Source organism: Tasmannia lanceolata, unplaced genomic scaffold, assembly GCF_043159265.1.
Source record: "Tasmannia lanceolata isolate RefF3 unplaced genomic scaffold, GAP_Taslan_0.1 ptg000037l, whole genome shotgun sequence".
Classification (NCBI taxonomy): Eukaryota; Viridiplantae; Streptophyta; class Magnoliopsida; order Canellales; family Winteraceae; genus Tasmannia; species Tasmannia lanceolata.
In genome coordinates, this window is record NW_027518714.1 from 8,817,141 (window position 1) to 8,836,397 (window position 19,257).

A 19,257-nucleotide genomic window follows, 5' to 3' on the forward strand; every position below is an offset into this window, starting at 1 on the left:
TTTATTTGTCATGTTATTAGGATGCAATCACATTCATGTAATTAAAAAGGATCATTAATGTATTGTTGGGTAAGAGGCATAATGCCTTGACAGAGGCATGTCTTCCTATGATGTAGATCGGATTTTGGCCTTGGAATCATTGGGCATCACTTAGAAGGATAGCTATCTTTTTATTTCATATTCATATGCGTAGGGTTTGTACTTGAAGGGGTGTGTTGTTGGAGAGGGTAAATATAGTGTAAAAGGAGTGAGTGATGCTGTAATGGTCTGAGTTGAATATGTGCTCAAGTGTGTGTCACAAATGTGCGACTACAAGAGTGTGAGTTAATTGAAGAAGTGGAAGAAGGATGAGGTGAGCAAGTGTTGGACGGTGGGGGAGTTGTAACTTCCTAACCACCTAAAAGTGAAGGTAATAACCAACTTAAAACATCAGCGAAGTTAGTTGATAAGAAGCTGGTCACTAACCCCCAAGAATTCTAGAAGCCTCCACCTCATCTATAAATTGAGAGGGAGCTTCATGTGCAGGCAGTTTTTGTGAAGATAAAAAATTAAAGACTGGTCGTGTGTGTTCTCTTGGGAAAGTGTGAACTTCTCTTCTCACAAGGATGGAGAGGGATTTTCTTCCATGTAAGATCATCCTAACCTTCCTTTTCTTGTCCATAATTTGACTGTAATCAGTCACTATTGGAGTAAAATTCAATTCAAGTTCTTGTTTCTTTTTTAAATTGAATCTCTACCCTATGAAACTGTTCTTTAGATCCTGCATTTTCTCTCTACTTACTACTATAAAGCCTTGTGAACCCCAAGAATTTTAATCTCTGGAAGCTCTTCATCCTCATAGGATCCTGCATCTGACGATCTTGACCATCTAATTTACTGACTTTTAGCCACTGATTATGGGTGTGTTTGCAATTTTCGAATTGCATTACAATCATTCGGATGGTGAAGATCATAGCCGTCAATTCTGATTTCTCGGCTGTGACACATTGCCAAACAAGGTGGGACCCTTATCGATATTGTGCCACGTGTACCTCTGAAAATGAAAATGGCTCTTGAATGTCTGGATTCCTACTTTTCGTTTGTTTCTTGAAGATCAAGTCATTTAGAAAAAAAATTTCCAAGAAAGGTAAGGCCAAATTCTTTTGACTCCAGCACTAAAAACAGGTTGGTGAGCAGTATATCATCTCCCAGGAAAAAATTATGGAGCATTTTGGATTGCAGGAATTTTCTATAAAAAATTGGAATAGAAAAGATTTTCGGAAATTTCATGCTTTTCCATTGTTTGATTACATATGAAAAAGACTGACTTGAACCACCAAAGTTCAAGTTTTATTTACACGTACCTCCTGCCGACTTTGCTCATAGAAATTGTATATTCTCTGCCTTAGGCTTAGGTTGAGTGAACCCAACACATCTCTTGTTGTTGCTAGATTTCTATTTCTGGGCATTGTAAGCATAGTTAGAAAACTCGGTTTTAAACATTGTTTTTTTTCGCATTTTTTTAAGAAAACGTTCAACCTTCCAACTTTACTCTTTTTAAATTTTGGTGTTTCTATTTTTTTTACAACGTTTTTTTTTTTTAACCAATACCGTATTAAACTCCAATTTTTTTGTGTCTTGTTTTTTTTATGTATCAAGTTTTGCCAACTATAATTGTAACTTTTTATGACTGTAGCCCTCACTGTTGCTATTTGGATGCAAACTGCAACTGTTGCTATTTGGATGCATGGAAAATTTATTAACTCAATTTTCATTTATTTTTTCCAAATTTGAAAATTTTCTCAAAACCCAGAACCATAGTTTTTAAACTCCACCATGTTCAATGTTTTGCCCTATAAAGTCAATAAAAACTCCTTTGATTCTCCCAAGGTATGACTACATCAACCAAGTACCAAACCACATTCTTGGTATGTCCGCGCCTAGTTGACAAGGATTTTTCTCAACCGCATTTTGACCAGCATCCGCATTTTTAAACACTACCCCAAATGGTAACTAGTTGCATGTTGCTGTTTTAATGGAGGAAAATTTTTATTAAAATTTTTTCCTAGAGAAAATGAATTTTCAACATTTAGTGAACTCTTTTTTCATGGAATGTATTATTTCATTCTGAATTTTTTCCCGACTTTCAAGGAAAATTCCAAACCTACTAGACCCTGGATTTTTTATTTTCATGGAATCTTATTTTTCATAGTAAACAAGGGGTAAAACATTTGTTTAGCACTTATGCAGAAATAACGTTTGTTCTGATGACCGTTAGTGTAGAAACTACGTCGTAAGTCGCTTCCCGCTTGCTCCCGCCCTCACGTTTACCCTAAAAGAGGGTAAGTGGCATACTGTTACGTGCTTGTATGGTCCCACCTAGGCATGGCCACGTTAGGGATTAGCAAGGTATGTTTTTATTTGTGTTAATCTTTTCTTGTTTTGATAGGATAATAATTAGAGTAGGAGTAATTGTTATTTGATAGGGATTGATAAGGAAGTTACCTATTTAATAGGTGACTAGCCTATTTCTTTGGGAGGGATTGTGCCTACTTTCATGGGAGTATCACGTTTGTAAACATTTATTTAAAGCTTGTAAAAGGCATTGAAGGGAATGAATGAAGGAAAATGTTTCTTAAAGTGTCTTTTTGCACAAAGGAGGATTGATCCTTCCCTCCAAGTGGATCAAGAGGTTGATCTTCCCTCTAAGAAGATCAAATCCGTTGCGAACCGGATCAGGTTCGTAATCATCAGGAACTTTGAAGGGTTTGGCATACTCATCAGGATCTTGTTCCTGGGTATCCACCAGCTTTGTTCTGAGGTATCAACCGTCATCTTCTTCTTCTTTTTACAAACTGAACATAATGCTTCATGAAATCTTTTTAATCTGAACAATTTTTCATTCTTGCAACATGTATTTTTGGTATATTCTTGTTTTTGCATCTCTTGAGTGTGCTTTTGTTATGTGCCTAGATGGACGCCGCTTAGATGGAATAAATTAGTTTAGATTTGCATAGCTTGTGAGTTTGCTATCTAGTTGTTTGGTATGGGTCGAGAGGCTGATCTTCCCTCTAAGAAGATCAATCACGTTGTGAACTGATTTGAAACAGCTTCTGGTTGTTATTGGATTTCTTTTTGGCAGAATGCTTGAGGTTCTTGAAGCTCTTGTGAACCTAATTTATCACCTGTTTCTGACTTCAACTTGTTGGAAGTTTGGGACTCATATCTTTAACCGCGTTGCACTGTTATGACAATTGCTGAGACTTGTGGGCTGAAAGATCGGTTCGTTTAGCAGTATTGGAGAAATTGTGCATCCAATGTCCTAAACTTTTTTACTCTGCTGTCCATATATCATCTACCTGAAGTTTTAGCTGATTGTTCAGCTTATTGTGTTTGCTTAATGTATTCTGCTTTCATGCCGTTCATGTTGCTTCCCGGCTTATTTTGGAAAGTTTAAAGCAAAAGTACTTGCTCTCATATTTAGTGTTCTGATGTTCTCTATCATATGTAACTTGGTATACAAAAAACAAACTTGTAATAATGATTGTAGACCTTCGATTTAATTGGTGTAATATTGAAGGTTTAGAAAAGTTATACATTTACTCCCCGACCATATAGTCATTGGAACACTGAAAATCAAATACATCTTAAGTTTACCCTGCACATTGGAAACACAGGGTAAACTAATTCAGGCTATGTAGATTACTCCGAAATGGGTTTACCTCGAAATAGGTTACCTCCTTGTATTTACCCTCACTGGAATTGTATCTTCCTTCTCCAGAAAGTTCTATGTCCCAAAGGTGGGTTGTAGCACATCCCAAATACACATTGGATTCGTCTCAACTGAATGACGTATGAAATTAAACAGCTTTACAAGGAGTTCCTTGGATCTGTATAATTCAGCGCTGTTGATAATGATGAGTGATGCTGACAGTAATAAAGGATGGTGATGGAAAAGATGATCTCAGAGTTTTTGTAAGATAATCTGAACACCATGTTGGGGTTGGATGTGTAAACGAGAGAAAGGTGCATGAGCATAGGTGGGCGATAGCTCAAACAAGAACTTTTGTAGAATCATGGCCAACATGAGCTTAGCTTCTATCATGGCAAAGCTTTGCCCAATACAAATACGCGGACCCCAACCGAAGGGGAAGAATGCAGCTTGATTCTTTGATGCCTTTGAAATGCCACCTGAGAATCTCTCTGGTTTGAACTCATCCACATCGTCACCCCATAATTCAGGATCATGATGAATTAAGAGCATTGGAAGAGACAGTTGTACTTCAGGTGGGAGGTCCATTCCTCCAAGCCTCGTTCTCTTGTAGGTGCGCCGAATAAGTGATGTCAAAGGTGGGTATAGTCTGAGAACCTCATATAGAATCATGGTTACCTGCATTAGAGATTTCAAGAATTTCAGACACCATATGAATTCCCGTGTTAAAAATATACTGTTTTTTTTTTTTTTGAGACAGTAACCATCAAATTTTTATCGATAAGAACGTCCAGAACAGATACAAAGAGGGGACAAAGAGTCCCACACGAAGTAAAAACAGGAACTTACAGCCGAAGCGCATACAACCCTGAGCCTTATTACAACCTAGAGAAAAATGGGGGACAAGGAGCCCCACATTTTTTAACACTCGACTTCCTCAAGTGTTAAAAATAATTGTTACATTGCATGTTAAAATATCTAATATGGTTAGATTGAATGGACGAACTGAACAAGTAGATGGATTCCAACAAATTTGGAAAGGAAAACAAATCATTTCTCCTTTTAGATGATGAGATTAAATTCAAGAGACCCGGGATCTGCAGCTACCGGTGTGAGTACTTGGCTACCTATGCCTCTGCACAAGTTAATATGTTGAAGAGAATGTACCAAGCAATTACTCACAATTTTTAGGTGGTTTAAGCCATCAAAGTCTGGTTTGTTATTACCAAATACTTGTAAAACCTCTTCCCTTGCATGATGTTGCCAGTTTGGATGCATACTCAACACAACCATTGTCCAAGCCAACAAAATGGATGTCGTTTCCTGCCCAGCAATGTAGAATAGCTTGCACTCCTCTATCACATCTTCGATCGTCATTCCACTGCTCTTAGAGTTCCCATGTTCCTGAGAGTCTTTAAAGTTGGATTCCATCAGCAAGCCCAATAAGTCATCGTTATTGGCATCTCCTAATTTAATGGCGTTTTCTCTCTTCTTGATCATACTCGTCAACAGAGCTCGCACTTCTCTGTCAATTTCCTTTCTCCTATTATTCCTCTTTGTGGGCAAAAACCTGTATCAATAGAAAATGTTAGTGAAGTAAGGGCCCGTTTGGATGCCGAGAAGATTTTGATTTGGATTTCTCACATTTGCAGCCCATTTTGCGTTGTGATTTGGATCCGGATCAAATCCATGGATTTCCAAATCAGCGATTGACAGTGAAAAAAAATCAGATTTCCAAATATTTTGTGGAAATAAGTAATTGGAAATCCACAGATCTGGCAGTTTCCTTCACCCTCTTTGCTCCTCAACCTCTCCCCTCCAGTAGGAATTACCCCCTTCCCTCTCTGTTTCCTTCAACATGAGCTGACTGATCTATTCATTTTGTATTCAAAACTCAATTCCAAATCCAAATACAAAATATGAGGTATCCAAACGGGCCCTAATAGAATCTACAGTTTATGAAAATTATGGAATAAGAAGGGTTACTCAGCATAGCCCATAAGTTAGTCCCTAACTGCATCCGTCTTCATCTACCTTAAACATACCATTTATTGCCTCTGTTAAACTACTACTACTACTACTAATCTTTTCTAGTATGAAATACCATATTGAGCAAATGATTATTATTTGTAATTCCACTGAAGATCACCATTATTTTCCCAATTTTAGGAAAATATATAACATAATCAGAAAATTATGTTATGGTTGATAGAATTCTGATATGTTAGAATCGATTTAAATTAACAGCCTTGGAAACAGTCTTGGAACAGAACAGGAAGTCATAGAGACAATTTGAAGTTGTTGGGTAAAGGGAAGGGTTAGACTCAATAGATCCTGTGAATATTGGAGACAACGTGGAAGAATATTTAAAACTAAAACTAAGCTAGTCTAAAACCAAAACAAAGCTAGGTAACTGGAACACTCACTTGTGTGAAAACTTCATTTTGCAGCAGGGGAACAACCAAGAGGAAGATTGCGGTAGTGTCTCCACTATTTAGGGCAATAGGTAGAAGGGCAGGAGCAAAGCATTCACATTATGTTTTTTTTATGATTAATAGTCACATAAATGTGCTGTATAAGGAACTATATCATTAGAAATTTTATGGTACAAAAGTGCTCCAGTAATGGCACTTAAATAGTAAGCTAAGAAGGCTAGATATTCAGGTCCTGTTCAGATAATAGGAAAAATATTTCTGGAAGAATTTTTTTTTCCTTTCAATGATTCGGAGGGAAATGATATGGTTAGGGCTTATTTTTAGGGATACCATCATAAATTAAAGGTCCCTCTAGATAAAATATAAACAGCAGTTATTTAGGTTTTTTTTTTTTTTTCTACCTAATCAAATAGCAGAAAAGCAGGAAATTTTGGGAAAGTTTTTCCTTTCCATACTTCTCCAGAAAATCCTGAAATCCAAACAGGGACTTAGTGTTAACCAAAATTGGGGTTAGACTATTTCATAAATGAAATACTAAATTGTTTTTCAGAATCATTATCTTGGATTTGCTAGCGTCCATCGCAGAAGGCATTTCGCAGATGGCCTGTTGCATGTGAGAGCAGCCACACAGGCTCACTTTTCAGCAGATTTTGTCTTCATTCATGAGGTGGCTGCTCTCACATGCAACAGGCCATCCGCGAAATGCCTTCTGTGATGGATGCGAGCAAATTCCGAATACGCTATCCTTAAGACAAATATAATTTTGTTTCAAACAACAAATTATAGGGGTGTCAAAATATTAATAACAAATAAAATTTTGAATCAAAACTTTGACAATTCACAAAATTTCTAACATTTAGCACTAAAGCTTTCCATGCCATTAATTTACAGAGTACTTTAGTGTAGGAATTCTATTCCATGAAATTGCATCACTGATATGCTTTTCTTATTGCTATAACCAACATGAGTTAGAGAAAGCAAGTAAAAAGAAAAACAAACCTGAAGCCTGGCAAGTATATGGACTGAACAGCTAGGATCAGAAGCTCAGCTTGTTCTGTTTGAAGTTGGAATATCCTCATCCCTTCTTTGTAGTTGCTACCAAATGCTGTCCGAGAGATCACATCTCCGGTTAAAGTCCGAAGTTCAGGCCACACGTCTAATTCACAGGAGCCTAGAGAACCCACCAATTCCTCCCATCTGCTAATCAATTCACTACAGCTAGTAGAGAATGCTGGTAGCATCCTCTGTAACAAACACAAAAGAGAAAATTTAACTATATCAGGTACCACCAAATGTTTGGTTGATGTTCTAAAAAAAAGCGCAAATGTTTAGTGTAATCAAATGGGAAGTAACCTTCAATTTCTCTAGGTGGAAGGCTGGGTTAATGATCCTCCTGTGTTTGGCCCATTTCTCACCATCATAGGTTGCGACCCCAGTTGCCAATAACCTCGAGAGCGAGTTTGATTTTGGCTTCTCAAAGTGACCAAACTTGTTCGACAGAATTTCCCTTATCAGCTCTGGATCCATGATGTTCACACTGGGAGTTGTTCCATTCCAAATAACTGATATTTTACCTGCGTTTTACAGCAATTTTTGTACTTACAAAGACTGACGAAAAAACTCAATAAAGAAAAAGACAAGATTTTCTAGTGCAACAGCTATGGAAACTAAAGAGGCCCAAGACAAGACTTTCTGGTGCAAAACTTCAATCCATCCAATTTCAAAAAAGTAAAACAAAGCCTAAAGGGCTAGTTTGGATGTGCAATCTAATTAGCTGGCTAGTGCAATTTGTGTAAACTTTTACCAGATTGCACCCAGATTGGATCTGCAATCTAATCAGATTTCAGGTGCAATTTGTCAGTAAACTTGCAATAAAAGTTGACATGAATTGCTCCCATAATCCAATTAAATTACATACCCAGTTACAAAAATTGGATTCTGGTGTAACTAGATTACTTGTTTACGAACAAATTGCACCCAAACCAATTAGATATTACAAACCAAAACTAGATAAATCAAAAGCATAAAATGAAAGTAAAATTGGTGAATATCGGACAAGAATCTAAAATCATCCGAGCAACAGAATAGCCAATCCCACGAACAGCTTATACAATGAAACAAATTTTTTTTAATCAAGAAAACCCACAAACTGAAATATGTTTTAAAATGGAAACAAACTTTTTCAACAAAAAAAATAATAATAATAAAACAGAACAATAATAAAAGAAATGAAACAAACCCCAAAAAATACAAAATAAAAAACTAAGAAAAAAAATAGAAAGAGTACCGTAGTTCTTCATGGTTTCATATAGGAAGGGAGCAACACGTGGAACAATCTGGTGAGACAGATTCATAGGTTTTGATGATTCTTTCTTGACCAAGCTGATGTTCTCCTTGAGGTTGCCGTACAACAATTTATAGGGAGGGCCTTTGATCCCTTGCTTCTTCAAATACCTCTCCAGCTTCATGGGTCTCCACCAAATCGAGTATACTAATCTTGAAATCCATAAAAACAGCAAAACACAAGAAATCAACAGATAAATGGAGACAAAATCACCCATTTTTCTATCTGCTCAGTGTTCAGTCCCGAAGTAGAGAAGAGCTCCACCACGAACAGATAAATAAGAACCAGGATGACTTTAGCCAAGGGGCTACAAGTCTCAAAGTGCATGACTTCAGCCATCACGTGTGATGAAGACTTCTTCGGATTACAACCACAGACGGAGCCAAACGCGGGGCGAAGGGGCTGAAAAATCTGAGAAAAAATTCTAGACGTTTGAAAATTGCCAAAAATGCCCTTTACACCCAGTAACTTTTCAATTACTTTAGTCTTTAGAAGGGGGCAAAGGTTGGTTTCCGAAGGGCATTTGTGGAACTAGCCTCTGCGCGACTGCTTTATCTCATCGTTATCCGGTCAAAATTGAAACCATGCTCACTCATTGGTTTTAAAAACACCTATTCTATTTTTATGAGTTTTTATTACAGCATCAATGTAAATAAAAGGTTTATTATTGGTGTGCTAATTTTGATAACAGCACTCCACTTTTGCTAAATTCAACACACTCAGTTTTTTATAATGACACCTTATTATTGTGTCAAAATTGAACCTATGCAACTCATGGTCATGGGTTTTAAAAAACGGAAGTTTTTAAAAGCTTTAAAAACACCTATGCTGTTTTTATAACAGCACCCATGTAAATAAAAATCTTCTTAATAGTGTGTTGATTTTGATAACAGCACTCCACTTTTGTCTTATATGAAAACATCACATAAAGTTGATTTTCAATGCCGGTTTGGGATCCATTTTTTTTATAAAATTTTAAACGCGGATCTTTGTGATTGTGGTGGATCATATAATACCATTTGAGCCTGGAAATTTTTCTACTCCTTGAGCAATTTTGAAAGTTAAGATTGTGTTGAACTATTCTCAAGGCTATGTTTCTTTCGACGTAAAATGGGCATAAAACTAATTTTATGGTTATTTTAGTGTAAAAATGAGCGTAGAATTTGTTTTTGCACCCATTTTACGTCGAAAGAAACGGAGCCTAAGTACCTACATGGGAACTGTATTTGAGGTGCACAAATTTGATGAGTTGTTTGCCCACCTCGGGTAGATTCCTGGCTCCGCCCCTAATTCAACCTTTCTTCCTAGCAGCTCTCAATAGACCTGGCAAACCGGCGGACCGGGCTAACCTGTAAATTTTACGGGTCACTAAGCTTGGACCCGCACCCTGCCCGTACGGGTCGGGTCGACCCGGGTCACCCGGTTTTTTTAATGAATTTTTGTTTTTTCAAGATTTTTATAGGTATTTGCTAGCCACCTTCTCCAAAGGGTACTTCTCGCCCATCCTTTGCAATTGTATGTGTTAAGAGATTTGTCTTATTAGACCTGGTGAAAACTGCACGGAAATACTATTTCTAGAAAGGTGGCTAGCAATAATAAGTACCGAAAGAAGCTAGCAATAATAAGAGAAAAGTACGGAATGGGAGCCGATGTTTAGTGAAATTACGGATTGCAGGCACATTTTAAAACAAGAACAAAAAACGAGCTAAACTTCAAAATCGAGTGGTCAAAAGACCCTGATACCCTTCTGACATCGACAGAGTCCTCCTTTTTCATTACTGCCTCTTAAATTGGCCCGATTCACGAAGCTTCTTCTGGTTCATTTAAATGTGTATTTGAACCGAAAGAACCTTGGGTTCGTTTCTATCTTGACCGTCGGAAATAACTAGAGACGGATGGATCTTGACAGGTTGAAAAACTTTTTGGAACCCCGGTGTTATTGTACTTTTTGGAACACTGACGTTATCTTTTCTCACTTATCTTTTCAACATGTGTTAGGCATCCATCCATCTCTAGGTATTTCCGACGGCCAAGATAGAAATAATGGGTACACCTGCGGAAAATAATGGGTACGCCGATGGAAATAATAGTTACAGAAAGCGAAATAATGGGTACGCCGGTGGAAATAATGGGTACGCCAGTGGAAATAATGGTTACAGAGAGGGGAATAATGAGTACGCCGACGAAAATAATAAGTACGCCGATGGAAATAATGGTTACAGAGAGGGGAATAGGAATAATGGGTACGACGGCGGAAACAAAATAATGGTTACAGAGAGGGGAATAATAGGTACGCTGGAGGAATAATGGATACGCCGATGGAAATAATGTTTACAGAGAGGGGAATAGGAATAATGGGTACGCCGGCGGAAATAATGGGTACGCCGATGGAGATAATAGTTACAGAGAGGGGAATAATAGTTACAGAAGGGGGTATTATTAGAAGACGCCACCGTTTCATATTGATGTCCACATGTTGTGGATCCGACCGTCTGTTCATATTGGCGACGACCAAGATTTAAAGGAACCCAAGGACTCTGGGTTCACAGAAAGATTTCAATCCAAACCAAACTGACTATGTATAGAGCCTCTAGCATTCCAAAAAGTTTTTCAACACGTGTCAAGCTTCCATCCGTTTCTAGGTATTTTCGATGGCCAAGATAGAAACGAACCTAAGGTTCTGTGACTTCTATCAGTTCAAATACCAGACAAACCAAAAGAACCTCGTGAAACACGCCAGTAATGAAAAATGAGGCTGAATGACGTTTCTGTTGATGTGAGAAGGGTATCAGGGTCTTTTTCCAACCCGATTTTGAATATTAGCCTGTTTTTTGTTCTTGTTTTAAAAGTGCCCGCAATCCATAATTTCACTAAACATCAACTCGCATTCCGTACTTTTCTCCAATAATAATCATATACTAAAGTTCTGGAGGAAACTTACGGAAAAAGTGTTGTAAAGTAGAAAATTAGGGAAAAAAGTACTGAAAATGGTACTTTTATATGACAATTACAGAAAAAATACAAAGAATAGGTATAGAAATATGACAATTACGGAAAAAAACTACAAAGAATAGGTATGGAAATATGACAATTACGGAAAAACTAATTTGTTTCACTTCTACAGGCGCCCGCGGGTCCACCCGGACCCACCCAGTTTTGAAGGGCCGGTTTGACCCACCAGTCAACTTAGAAACGGGTCACAAAATGTTGACCCGGACCCGAAAATTATGGGCAAGCCGGATCGACCCGCAGGTCCGGGTCAATTCTTGCCGGGTCTAGCTCTCAAGGATGATTTGTTAAGATTTGATCAAAATTGAGCTTAAAATTTACGAGTTTACAAAGGATGATGATTGTTAAGATATGATCTTGATGGCGAAATTTGAGTCACAACTGGCACCCATGTGATCCAAGCCGTTGATTCGGTAGATCCCGCAGGAAACGACTTACATGATCATAGTTCCCCTTACATGGTTGCCTCATCCATAAGGTTTAACAAAGACAAAACATCAATTATGCGACTCTCCGTGAACCTCAAAGGGGTACTTCCAAGAAAGTAGTCTCTTTGAAGTGTTTTACCCTCGAAGTGAAGTGATTTCTATTGTTAGAATGTACAACATGAGAATTTATAAGGTACCGATTTCGGACCCCACTGAAATCCGAAATTTTGTAACATTTCTTTCTTTTCTTTTCTTTTTTAAAAGACATTTTCTCTAAATTTCCCGAAATTTCGGTCCCCACCGAAACTGAAATACCAATTTCGCGAAATTTGGTATTTCGCGAAATTCCAAATATCGGGATTTCGGCCGAAATTTAAAACCATGTTCAAAAGTACCACCCTTGATGTTTGATCCAACATATCAGGACTATTTGAATTATTTAATTATTTTTTGAGAATGACCAAAATAACCCAATCTCGTAAAAAATGCTCAAAAGACCCATATTTACCGATGGATTCATCGAAAATAACAAAAATATCCATATTTCATATAAAATGACTACATAATTTATTTTCTAACAAAAATACCTCTATTTCATCAAAAATAACCAAAACACACCCCTATTTTATCTGAAGCGACTAAAAGAGCCAGTTTCGTGAAAAATGAGCAAGATAACTATATTTTATATAAAATGACCAAAATATTCTTATCTAAGTGAAAATGGCCAAAATATCCTCATCTCATGAGAAATGGCTAAAATGCCCTTATCTCATAGAAAAATAGCCAAAATATCATGACCTTATATAAAATAGCCAAAATACCCTTACCTTTTGAAAATTACCAAAACATGTATGTGAAACAACCAGTAACTCCAAAAGCGTAAGCTGTTGGAGAAGGTGTTACTTAATCTTTTATACTTTAACACTCCCCCTCACGCAGGTCCTAACATACACGTGGCCCCTCTTGTGGGTTTGGCCATTGCATGTGGATTTTTACTATCAAGGAGGTTTGAAATCAGGCCTTTTTGCTCCGTTACAATGTGAAACAACCAGTGACTTCAAAAGCTTAAGTTGTTGATGGTGTTATTTAATCTCTTTAACAATGTATATTTCAAATTGAAAATACCCATCTTATAAAATTACCAAAGTACCCTTTTCCAATAATCCATAAACTAGGTATAGAGAAATCTAGAGGAATGATAGAATGAAGGGCGCCCTCGCAAAAACCAGCTACAGGGGCTGCTCCCATTGGTCCTTTCCAACCAAATGCATTTATGGTTTATTTAATGTTATGTTTGTTAAGGCCATTTTCTTTTTTTTTTTCCCATGCCACCGTAAGTGCACTTTCTTAAGATGGAGTGATGGACCAATGGGAGCGCCCTTGTAGCTTGGTTTTACTTTAGCAGTATTGGAGAAATTGTGCATCCCATGTCTTAAACTATGGACTCTGCTGTCCATGTAACATCTACCTGAAGTTTTAGCTGATTGTTCAGCCTAATGTGTTCTACTTTATGCCGTTCATGTTGCTTCCTAGTTTATTTTCGAAAGCTAAAAGCAAAAGTACTTGCTCTCTTATCAAGTGTTGTCTATCATAGGCAACTTGGGGTACGAAAAAAATTCTTGAGATAATGATTCTAGACCTTTGATTTAATAGGTGTAAAATTGATGGTTTAGAAAAGTTACGCATTTACCACCTACCATATATAGTAATTGGAACATTGAAAATCAAATACGTCTTAAGTTTTCACTGCACATTGGAACAACAGAAGTTATTCAAGGGTAAACTAATAAGGGTAAGTAGATTAAGCCAAAATGCTTTACCTCGAAATACGTTACGTCCTAGTATTTGCCCTCACTCAGATGAACGGAAATTTTTATGTCATGAAGGTGGGTTGTAGCGCATAGAAAATACACATTGGATTCAATTCAGCTGAACGATACTCGTACGAAATTAAGCAGCTTTACAATGGGAGTTCCTTGGATCTGTAGAATTTAGAACTGTTGAAAATGATAATGAGCGATGCTGGCAGTAATCAAGGATGGTGATGGAAAAGATTATCTCAGAGTTTTTGTAAGATAATCTGAGCACCATGTTGGGGTTGAATGGTTATAAGAGAGTAAGGTGCATGAGCATAGGTGGGCGATAGCTTAAACGAGAACTTTTGTAGAATCATGGCCAAAGTGAGCTTAGCTTCTATCAAGGCAAAGCTCTGCCCAATACACATACGCGGGCCCCAACCAAAGGGGAAGAATGCAGCTTGATTCTTTGATGCCTTTGAAACGCCACCTGAGAATCTCTCTGGTTTGAATTCATCCACATCATCGCCCCACAATTCAGGATCATGATGAATAAGGAGCGTTGGAAGAGAGAGTTGTACTTTAGGTGGGAGGTCGATTCCTCCAAGTCTCATTCTCTTGTATGTGCGCCTAACAACTGAAGCCAGCGGCGGGTATAATCGGAGAACCTCATATAGAATCATGGTTACCTGCATTAGATATTTCAAGAATTTCAGACACCATATGGTGTTAAAAATCATTGTCACATTGCATATTAAAATATCTAATATGTTTAGATTGAATCGAAGAACTGAACAAGTAGATGGCTTCCAACAAATTTGGCTTAGGTAAACAAACCATTTCTCCCTTTAGTCTGTGGGATTAAATTCAAGAGACTGGGATTGCATCTACCTATGCCTCCGCACAAGTTAATATATTGAAGAGAATGTACCAAGCAATTACTCACAGTCTTTAGGTGGTTTAAGCCATCAAAATCTGGTTTGTTATTCCCAAAGACTTGTAAAACCTCTTCCCTTGCATGTTGTTGCCAAGATGGATGCATACTCAACACGACCATTGTCCAAACCAACAAAACGGATGTCGTTTCTTGCCCAGCAAAGTAGAATAGCTTGCACTCCTGTATCACGTCTTCAATCGTCATTCCACTGCTCTTAGAGTTCCCATTTTCCTGAAACTCTTTAAAGTTGGATTCCATTAGCAAACCCAATAAGTCATCGTTATTGACATCTCCTAATTTAATGGCCTTTTCTCTTTTCTTGATCATACCCGACAACAGAGCTCTCACTTCTCTGTCAATTTCATTTCTCCTATTGTTCCTCTTTGTGGGCAAAAACCTGTATCAATAGATAATGTTAGTGAAGTAATAGAATTTACAGTTTATGATAATTATGGAATTAGAAGGGTTACTCAGCATAGCCTAGAAGTTTAAGTCCCTAACTACATCCGTCTTCATCTACCTTAACCACACCATATATTGCCTCTGTTAAATTACTACTACTACTTATCTTTTCTAGTATTGTCAATGGTGCTCAAGTACCAAATATCATATTGGGCATATGATTACTATTTGTAACTTCGCTGAAGATCATCATTATTTACCAATTTTAGGTAAAGAAACAATATAATCAGAAAATTATCTTATGGTTGATAGAATCCTGATATGAAAAGTTATAGGGTAAAAGGAAGGTTAGATTCAATAGATCATGTGAATATTGGAGATGACATCGAAGAGTCTTTAAAACTAAAACTAAGCTAGGTTAAAACCAAAACTAAGCTAGGTAACTTGCACACTCACTTGTGTGAAAGCTTCATTTTGCAGGAGGGGGACAACCAAGAGGAAAATTGGGTTGCATCTCCACTATTTAGGACAATGGATATAACAGCAGGAGCAAAGGTCCCTCTCAATAAAACTTGAACGGCAGTGGTTTAAGTTGTTATTTTTCTCTACCTAATCCAACAGCAGAAAAGCAGGAAATTCTGGAAAGAAGTTTTTCCTTTCCATACTTTTCAAGAAAATCCTGAAATCCAAACAGGGCCTTAGTGTTAGCCAGAATAGGGGTTAAATTGATTCTATTTCATAAATGAAACACTAAAAAAAATTTCAGAATCATTTTTTTATAAGTCCACAATAAGATAAACACAAAAGCAAGAAACATATGACCGATAGTAAGATTACAGTACATATGTATACGCCGTCCTTAAGACAAATCAAATTTTGTTTCAAACAACAAATTGTAGGGGTGTCAAAATATTAATAACAAACAAAGTTTTGAATCAGAACTTTGACAATTCACAAAATTTCTACCATTAAGCATTAAAATCCAAAGATAGGAGTGGAAGTTTTTCCTGCCATTAGCTTATAGAGTGGTTTAAAAAGATTCAATGGTACTTTAGTGTAGGAATTCTATTCCATGAATTTGAATTATTGATATGCTTTTCTTATTGCTGACGAACATGAGTGAGAGAAAGCAAGTAAAAAGAAAAACAAACCTGAAGCCTGGCAAGTATATGGACTGAACAGCTAGGATCAGAAGCTCGGCCTGTTCTCTTTGGAGTTGGAATATCCGCCTCCCTTCTTTGTAGTTGCTCCCAAATGCGGTCCGAGAAATCACATCTCCAGTTAAAGTCTGAAGTTCAGGCCACACGTCTAATTCACATGAGTCTTGAGAACCAACCAAGCGCTCCCATCCGCTAATCATTTCACTACAACTAGTACAGAAAGCTGGTAGCATCCTCTGTAACAAACACAAAAGAGAAAATTTAACTATACCAGGTATCACCAAAAAACTAAACAGTTGTATTTGTTGAAATATAAATCATGGTACTTCTTTAATATGTTTCATTTCTTTTTCCATGGCATCACATTTCAGTTTTTGAATGTCTTTTTCATTAAAGAAACAGGTCTTTTTGGTTGATGTTCTAAATAAAAGCACAAATGTTCAGTGTTATCAAATGGGAAGTAACCTTCAATTTCTCTAGGTGGAAGGCTGGGTTAATGATCCTCCTGTGTTTGGCCCACTTCTCACCGTCATAGTTTGCGAGCCCTGTTGCCAACAACCTAACGAGCGGGTTTGATTTTGGCTTTGCAAAGTGACCAAACTTGTTCGAGAGAATTTCCCTCATCAGCTCTGGATCCATGATGTTCACCCTGAGAGTTGTTCCAATCCAAATTACAGATAGTTTACCTGCGTTTTACAGCCTAAGAATTTTAGTAATTACAAGGACTGACGAAAAACCTCAAAGGAAAAGGCAAGATTTTCTAGTGCAACAGCTATAGAAAGTAAAAAAGCCCAAGACAAAACTTTCTACTGCAACAGCTATGGAAACTAAGAAATCTTTTATTAGAAGCCCTGCTTACATAATATGCAATAGAATGTTCCAAGAGAAGATGTTGAAAATCATTTGAAGCAGAACAGAAAAGATAATATTGTCATGTGGGACTCATTAAAAATCAAAATTGGGTCTGCAATCTAATCGGATTTCAGGTGCAATTTCTCAGTAAACTTGCAATAAAAGTTGACATGAATTGCACCCATAATCCAATTAGATTACATCCCCAGTTACAAAAATTGGATTCTAATGTAACTAGATTGCAAGTTTACGACAAATTGCACCCAAACGAATCAGATATTACAAACCAAAACTAGATAAACTAAAAACATAAAATGAAAGCAAAATTGGTGAATATCGGACAAGAACCTTTGAATATAAAATCCAAGGAAACAATTTTTTAATCAAGAAAACCCACAAACTGAAAATAAGTTTTAAAATGGAAACAAACTTTTTCAAAAAAATAAACAAAGTAGAACAAGAATGAAAGATTACCGTAGTTCTTCACGGTTTCATATAGGAAAGGAGCGACACGTGGAACAATCTGGTGAGAAAGATTCATAGGTTTTGATGATTCTTTCTTGACCAAGTTGATGTTATCCTTGAGGCTTCCGTACAACAATTTATAGGGAGGGCCTTTGATCCCTTGCTCCTTCAAATACCTCTCCAGCTTCATGGGTATCCACCAAATCGAATACACTAATCTTGAAATCCATAAAACCAGCAAAACACAAGAAATCCAGAGAGAAATTGAGAGCAAATCACCCATTTTCTTACAGTCTCGGCTCAGTGGTCACTCGACTCACTCCCCACTGATACACGACTACACGAGACACGAGATAAAATAACCAGGTGGTTTTTAAAGGGAAGCGATATATTCGACCCTTTTGTTTACTAGGGACAGCCTCCTCTTGGGTTAGGATTGGGAAAAACAACCTGAGGTTGGATTAGTGTTGAGGCCTTGGACAATGTTACTGTCCTAGTAGTGTCCTATATGGATATGAGACTATGTGGGACCCAACTTGGTATGGGACCCATCCTGAACAGCAGTGGTTTAAGTTACAAATTGCAATAATCAAGTTCCAAATGGGTGGCAACATCTTTGTGGACCTGTCTTCTATGTGAAGGACAAACAGAAATATAGAAACACTTCTGTTCTTAGGATTACAGGCTACAAGTTCCAAACTGCGTGACTTCAGCCATGACGTGTGTTCGAGTGCTGTTTTCACGATGATTTGAAACCGATCTTCCAAAACGGAGATACGTTTTAGACCTGGCAAACGGGTGGGTCGGGCCGGGTCAACCCGCGGGTGATGCGGGTGCGGGTCCACGGGTCGGGTGAGAAAATGACCCGTATTTTGGCGGGTCAAAATTTATGTGACCCGCGCGGCCTGCGGGTGGGCCGGGTCAACCCGCAAATATGCCGCAAATATGGGATTGTAATAATTATTTTGATTTGACAGCCTCTATTTTTCCCGTAATTGTCATAACCTCCGATATGTGATTTAGTATTTTTTTCATAATTTTAAAATTTTATAACCCTTTCTAGGTAATTTTTCATTCAAAACTTCTTTAAATGTTATCAACACTACTGGCACTCTCACTTTATGTATGGCCCACACCATAGGATGATCCAAACCGTCCATTAGTTGGGCCATAGCCTAAATAGGTTATGCTCCAAAAATCATTTTCATAGGATGATCATATCCCTCCAATCTAAATGTTAGAGGGTTGATCCTAACCCTCTATAGATTGGAGGGTTAGAATCAACCGATGAAAATAATTTTGGGGCATAACCTATTTAGGGTATGGCCCATCTAATGGACGGTTTGGAACTTTGGATAATCCTACGGTGCAGGACATACCGTACTTTTTATAAAGTGAGGAGTTACTAATAAAAAACAAACAGCAGTGATGATAACATTCTCAAAAAGATTAAAAAATACTGTAAAAATGCGGGTGCCCGCGGGTTGACCCGACCCGACCCGTGTTTTTGCGGGTTGGGTCACCCGCGGGTTGGTTTTTGACGGGTCACGGAAACTTAGACCCGTGCCCGCAAATTTGCGGGTGGGCCGGGTCGACCCGCGGGCACGGGTCACTTTTGCCAGGTCTAATACGTTTACGAATTAAACACTATGATTCGAAACACCAGGATACCCTTGGATATCAAGCAAACAGCCAAACAGCACTGTTCCCCGGACAGACTCTCGTTGGAACAGGGGTA

At 37.7% G+C, this 19,257-nt stretch overlaps 2 protein-coding genes and 1 long non-coding RNA gene across 3 annotated transcripts; 1 reads left to right on the forward strand and 2 right to left on the reverse strand.

Annotated features, from left to right (window-relative positions):
- The first annotated feature begins 370 nt into the window (after positions 1-370).
- Positions 371-3,573, forward strand: LOC143860638 (uncharacterized). Its single transcript, XR_013239764.1, has 2 exons — positions 371-627; positions 3,122-3,573. It is a non-coding gene; the product is annotated as an uncharacterized LOC143860638 (long non-coding RNA).
- LOC143860637 (cytochrome P450 CYP72A616-like) lies at positions 3,512-8,751 on the reverse strand. The gene is made up of 5 exons (XM_077371381.1): positions 8,414-8,751; positions 7,480-7,700; positions 7,126-7,370; positions 4,874-5,261; positions 3,512-4,369 (listed from the first exon to the last, which is right to left on the reverse strand). The coding sequence occupies exons 1-5, from the start codon at positions 8,685-8,687 to the stop codon at positions 3,944-3,946; spliced, it is 1,554 nt and encodes a 517-aa protein (XP_077227496.1). The 5' UTR covers positions 8,688-8,751; the 3' UTR covers positions 3,512-3,943.
- Positions 8,752-13,575: 4,824 nt separating this feature from the next.
- Positions 13,576-17,943, reverse strand: LOC143860177 (cytochrome P450 CYP72A616-like). The gene is made up of 5 exons (XM_077370738.1): positions 17,529-17,943; positions 16,668-16,888; positions 16,194-16,438; positions 14,650-15,037; positions 13,576-14,392 (listed from the first exon to the last, which is right to left on the reverse strand). Exons 1-5 carry the CDS (start codon positions 17,800-17,802, stop codon positions 13,967-13,969), a joined length of 1,554 nt encoding a protein of 517 aa, XP_077226853.1. The 5' UTR covers positions 17,803-17,943; the 3' UTR covers positions 13,576-13,966.
- Positions 17,944-19,257: the final 1,314 nt, after the last annotated feature.

Bases quoted from the DNA above. Each gene is read 5' to 3' on its own strand.
- LOC143860177 (XM_077370738.1), bottom strand. From the start codon at position 17,802: ATGGGTGATTTGCTCTCAATTTCTCTCTGGATTTCTTGTGTTTTGCTG. The intron at 16,889-17,528 runs GTAATCTTTCAT...TGTAAAACGCAG, and splicing joins TGAAACCGTGAAGAACTACG to GTAAACTATCTGTAATTTGG. The intron at 15,038-16,193 runs GTTTGTTTTTCT...CTATTGATACAG, and splicing joins ATATACTTGCCAGGCTTCAG to GTTTTTGCCCACAAAGAGGA.
- LOC143860637 (XM_077371381.1), bottom strand. From the start codon at position 8,687: ATGGGTGATTTTGTCTCCATTTATCTGTTGATTTCTTGTGTTTTGCTG. The intron at 7,371-7,479 runs GTTACTTCCCAT...TGTTTGTTACAG, and splicing joins TCCACCTAGAGAAATTGAAG to AGGATGCTACCAGCATTCTC. The intron at 4,370-4,873 runs GTGAGTAATTGC...TCTCTAATGCAG, and splicing joins GCTTAAACCACCTAAAAATT to GTAACCATGATTCTATATGA.